The sequence below is a fragment of the Macaca mulatta genome, chromosome 15, assembly GCF_049350105.2.
Source record: "Macaca mulatta isolate MMU2019108-1 chromosome 15, T2T-MMU8v2.0, whole genome shotgun sequence".
Lineage (NCBI taxonomy): Eukaryota > Metazoa > Chordata > Mammalia > Primates > Cercopithecidae > Macaca > Macaca mulatta.
In genome coordinates this window covers 54,132,527-54,137,914 of record NC_133420.1, presented here as the reverse complement: position 1 = coordinate 54,137,914, position 5,388 = coordinate 54,132,527, and the positions used below count along the sequence as shown (strand labels likewise).

At 34.6% G+C, this 5,388-nt stretch overlaps 1 protein-coding gene across 1 annotated transcript; it reads left to right on the top strand.

Moving 5' to 3' along the window:
* The first annotated feature begins 2,783 nt into the window (after nt 1-2,783).
* On the top strand, nt 2,784-4,892 carry TOPORSL (topoisomerase I binding, arginine and serine rich like). Its single transcript, XM_001109975.5, has one exon. The coding sequence runs from the start codon at nt 2,784-2,786 to the stop codon at nt 4,890-4,892; it is 2,109 nt and encodes a 702-aa protein (XP_001109975.2).
* The last annotated feature ends 496 nt before the right edge of the window (nt 4,893-5,388 follow it).

The following is a 5,388-nucleotide window of genomic DNA, read 5'->3' as shown; positions in this document are numbered from 1 at the left end:
AGAAAAGATGTGTAACATATGTAAGTTTTACATAGTAACAATAAAGTAAATGCATAATACCCACCCCCTTGGCTAAGGAATAGAACACATCTACCACCTTTGAAGACCTCTGCATGTCTCTTCTTGATGGCATTTATCTCCCTCTCTAACACCTGGTAAGAAACACTATCTTCATTTCAGAGTTTGTCAATTCCATTGATTTCTTTACAAGTAGTTTTGCCCCATAAGAATGTCTATTTAAATTTTATATTTATTATTTTAAAATTTACATATGAAATTCTATTTTATTCATTATTTGACTTGCTTATTTTATTTTTATATTGAATTTCATTGATGTTTTCCTCTTTAATTCCACTGTCTCTCCTTTTTACAAGTTTGTATGTAGCCCATTTCTATTATTTTAGTGTTTGTTGTAGATATTTTAATATATATATTTAACTATGTCTAAATTTCATACATAACTTAAGCTTCATAATAAAACAAAAACTAAAATGCTTTGAGTTCAATTACTCACCTTCCAACTTTTTTTATATTGGAGCTTTATTTTCATTTTAATCCCACAATATAGACATTTATAATGTTGTTTTATACATGTCTTGCTTAGATTGATCCATATTTTTACCATTTTTGTTTACTATTTTGTCTTTCATCTCATCAATTCCTTCTGTAGTCATTTTTGTACAATTTTCCTTCTGAACTACATCTTTCACATGTTCTTTTAGAAAGGGTTGGTTGGTCTTTAACTTTTTTGGGGTTTAGTTTCTCACAAATGTCTTTCTCTCAAAATTCAAATTTTGAACTAATCCTTGAAAGGCATTTCCATTGGATATATATTTCCAAGATGACAGGTTTGCTTTAATCGGTACTTTGAAGATATAGTCTTTTTTTGTTTGATTTATATAATTACAACTGGGCAGTCACATCATCTTTGATGTTCAACAGTTTTACTTTGATCTATTTTAGAGGGGATTTCTTTTTAGTTATTATACATGGAATTTATCATAATTCTGAAACTGATGATTTACCTATTTTACACATTCCAGAAAGTTGTTAGATATGTTTGAATATTACTTTTCCTTCATTTTCTCTATTATTTCCTAAACATCTTAAACAGTCTTACTTAAAAGTTGTCTTTATCTTCCAAATGTCCATCTCTTTTTCTCTCTGTGATGCATTCTATGCATTCTTTCAGATCTCCATCTTAATGTACTAATAACCCTCTTCATCTATGTCTATTTTGTGTGTATTTTATCCATTCATTTTAAAATTTCAATATGTATATTTTTATTTCCTGAAATGCTATCTGGTTATGTTTCAAATCCCTTTTGTCATATTTTATACACTCTTTTTTTGGATAACACTTTCAAAACACCTTTATTTATTTGAACATACTCAGTGTATAATTTTCCAGTTCCTTTAGGAGCCAAATTTGCTCTCTGTTATTTCTGTGGACTAATGCATATGATGACCAATTTTTTGTTTGTTTGTGATTTTTGATTGTGAACTAATTTATGGGAAATGTGTCATGAGACCTGGGTTTAAGCTGTATTCCTCCAGAGAAAATTAGGCTTTGCCTATACTAGTTGCCTGGGATCAGTATGGAACTCAAAATAAATTATGCTCTTGAGATTTTTAAGAAAACTGATTGTTTGAATTTAGTCTGCAAACACACTGACTTGTTTCTAGTTATAGCACTTCTAAGATTTCTTGTTGACTCTTTTGTGGGGTGATTTTTTGTTTTTTCAAATTCGCCTTTTTGCGAGACTGTAAACATTTGAATACACAGATTTAGGGAGGGGTTTCCTATTAAATATTTAACCTTCAACAGAATCCATTCTTTGTCTCTGATCATCTGCAGCTATCAGTTCTATCAGAATTAAAGCGCAAGAACACCAGATATGGATAACTAGCGGTATTAGAACCCACTTCCTTTTCTGGATTCCTCATTATCTCTGGTTCTTTAATGTCTGGCAATCTTGCTTATTTCCTCTCAACTTAGCATACACATACATGCACACACACACTCTCACACACACACTCACATATATGTGTGTGTGTATGTATATACATAATTATTATAGCTAGCATTATTTTATTATTCCTAATAGAAAAACTTTTCAGGTTTTGAGTTCACAATGCTAACAGAAATTAATGCTTACTGTTGAAGAGTTTATAACAGTCTTTCATACTTCTATATAAGCTTTTTAATTTAAAAATGTATTCAGCAATCTTCTTACATTAACATGTACTTTGCATCATGTTTTGAATGGCTGTATAATATTAAATACTATGAATGAAATATCATTTATTTAACAAGTCCCCTACTGATGGATATTTAAGTTGTTTTCAGTTTCTTGTTGTTACAAAAATAAAGTCAACATATATACACACACACACATATATAAGTTCCATATATATGGTCCCAACAGCTAGATTAAATTTATAGAATTAGAATTGCTAAATCAAAGAATATAGTACTTAAACTTTGATGTTTATTTCAAATTTGCTTTTCAGAGTTTGCAACAACTAATCTGAGAGAGAAAAAGAAAACCTATGCCTGTATCCCCATTGCCTTATCTACAATGGGTTTTATGAGCACATTATTATTAATTTAAGGAATAGTTTGTTTAACTTTATTCTCCATTTATTCCATGGAGATAAAATGTATTATGAAAACATGAATGGAGTGCTTTTAAAAGACATTTTTCATGGCAAGTGAGGAATTGATTTGAGCCAATCATTCTCGTATTCGACTGTGAAATATATAATCCAATATAACAGCAATGTCATTAGATCTCTCATCTGACTGTGAGTGTCCTAATTGTTCAGAGCGTCCTCAGAATGAGTCTGATTGGAACCCCTGTTCCCATGAGAGTGGTAATGGCTCTTTACATTCAAGATCAAGGAAGAAATCCATGCTTTCTTCTAGCATGCAGTACTTTCCTTCTCAGTGTTGTCCCACCAAGCCAGAGAGTGATAACAAAGAAGACTCAGCAGTTCTTCCCTCAGATGAGGAAAGCTATGTGGGTTCTTCTCAAAACAATCATCCCATTTGGAGCCTTGAGGATATCAAAAGGAAAATCAAGCCATTGAGAGAGCAGACTATCCAAGAGTTACTGAGAGAGTTTGGGGATAGTGGGAAGTTCCAGCCAAACTCCATGTCCCTGAGCTACTTTAGAGATCAGGTGGTTATGAAGTTCAGAAGAGCTCTGTATTATTCTGGAATTTGGGTGACGCATGTTCGAGGCTACAAACCTCATAAGCACTTTACGGCTAATTATTTTAAAAGAAACCCTGGTTGCCTACACCGGCTGGTTCCATGGCTGAAACGGGAACTAACAGCTGTTTATGGAAATTATGGCTACACAGTGAAGAACATCCTAACCACCATCCTCCATCACATGACAGAATATGACTTGGACAGTGAGTCCTTCATTCACCTCCTGGAACCTTATCTCTTACAACACACCCACCATTTCCTACATGAGTTTATTAGTTTTGTTCATTCACCTTACAACATGAATACCTATGACCAGCGAGCCATCTATCAATGCTCTGCTGCTTCACCATATGTAAACAAGAAGCCCCTTGTATCAGCTCTTGTTTCACCTCCGCCTAAGGATCACACTCTACTGATATCTCAACATAATACAAAGCAGTCTAAAAACACCCAAGGTCAATGGGATAAAGAGGAGAGGCCCCTGTCAGGCTTGAAACAGTTTCCAAATGGTAACTTTTCCTTGAAGAAATCTGAAATCCCACCAGTCTATGATGAAACAGTAAGCAAAATCTATGGTGGAATCAAAGACAAAGCAGAATCAAGTGACCACAAAAGCACCATTTCTATGAATAATATACTCCAGAAGTGGGCTACTCCAAGGGAAAGGTGCCCAGGCTTACTGAATTGCAACAAAAAAGTTCAAGAGAAAAAGACAGAAGGGATAAAGTTGTTTCCTGATCATGTCCACGATCTGGGAAAGAGTGACACAACCGCACACACCTTCAGTACCCCCGCAATTTCTAATCAGGTTCATCCACAGAAATATAGTTTGAGAGAAAGAAAGGGTTTGAGCCTTGGCCAGAAGATAAACTTTCAGAAAAAAGAAGAAGAAAATAACGAATACTCAGATCCTTCACCAAAGACCATTCAAAGACTGTCCAGAGAAAGATCCTTGAAAAGTTGCAAATCCAGAGAGAGAGACCCCTCTTGGAGTTGCATTTCAGAAAATGCCTTTTCTCCTGAGAGAGATGGCAGGAAACTGAGTTCTTTCAGAAAAAAGAGGATGAAGTGTAGACAACTCTCCCAATCTGTAGAAACTGGTTCACACTCCAGGAGAAGAATCCAAAGACGATCAAGGTCCAATACTCACAGATCCAAATCCTGGTGTGTTGGATCTAGAAAGAGATCTGTAAGCAGAGAATCAAGTAATCTCTCTCTGAGAGGAAGTCACAGAAGTGAACACTTTACCCAGAATATATGCTGTGAGCCCTCAAAAGAAAAGCACGCACATGGCAATGAATCAAACTATGGGAGGCCATCTTCAACCACAGTCCAATATGTGAAGCTTTCTTCAACTGCTGGGAAGAGACCCAAGTGTCCTTCTAAAAGTGAAGGTGCTTCCCAAGCAGGAAGACACTGTAACAGTCCCACATGCCTACATCTCCAGGAACACAGATCCCCAAGTAAACAGGAGATAAAGCAAAAAACAACATTTCCTAGAACTGGAAGAACCAGAGCAGCTAGGCACAGAAAAACCAAATGCCATTATTCAGACATACACATCACAGAGGATGTCAATGATGAACTGGTCAATCTGGATGATATAAGACAAATGAGTGGTCTGAGTGTGCACCCTCCTGCAGGAGGCAAATCCACCAAAAACAGCATTTGAATCTTCAGAATATTCACTGGGTCAAGAAAGAATACAAAAGAAACGTACTATCAGAAACATAGGTGCAAATTGTTTTAAAAGGCAAATCAGTCTAGTAAACTAGCCACCAAGCTAATTATTCATATTTTCAAAGAGTATGAATATAATCTAAAAACATTATTGAAAAGATTTATCCATCACTTTATAACCGAAAGTAAAAGCCTGGTTATTAAATTCAAAGTTGACTTTGGAGACAAATGCAAATCATTAAATTGGTCATATATGTAAATATTTCTCCCTACATTTTTTCTTATGAAATCAATTATTAAAATATTTGACTTATTTTTTTGCTTCTAGATTTAACTGTAAAGATTGACTGCTCAAAGTTCCAAACACCCTGAAGATTATACTAACAATAAAAGTATAAGTTTCCTAACACAAGTTATTCATAAGTATGTTACTAAACACATGTGTTATTGTATTAGTTTGTTCTCACACTGCTATAAAGAACTGCCTG

Bases quoted from the DNA above. Each gene is read 5' to 3' on its own strand.
- TOPORSL (XM_001109975.5), top strand. From the start codon at position 2,784: ATGTCATTAGATCTCTCATCTGACTGTGAGTGTCCTAATTGTTCAGAG.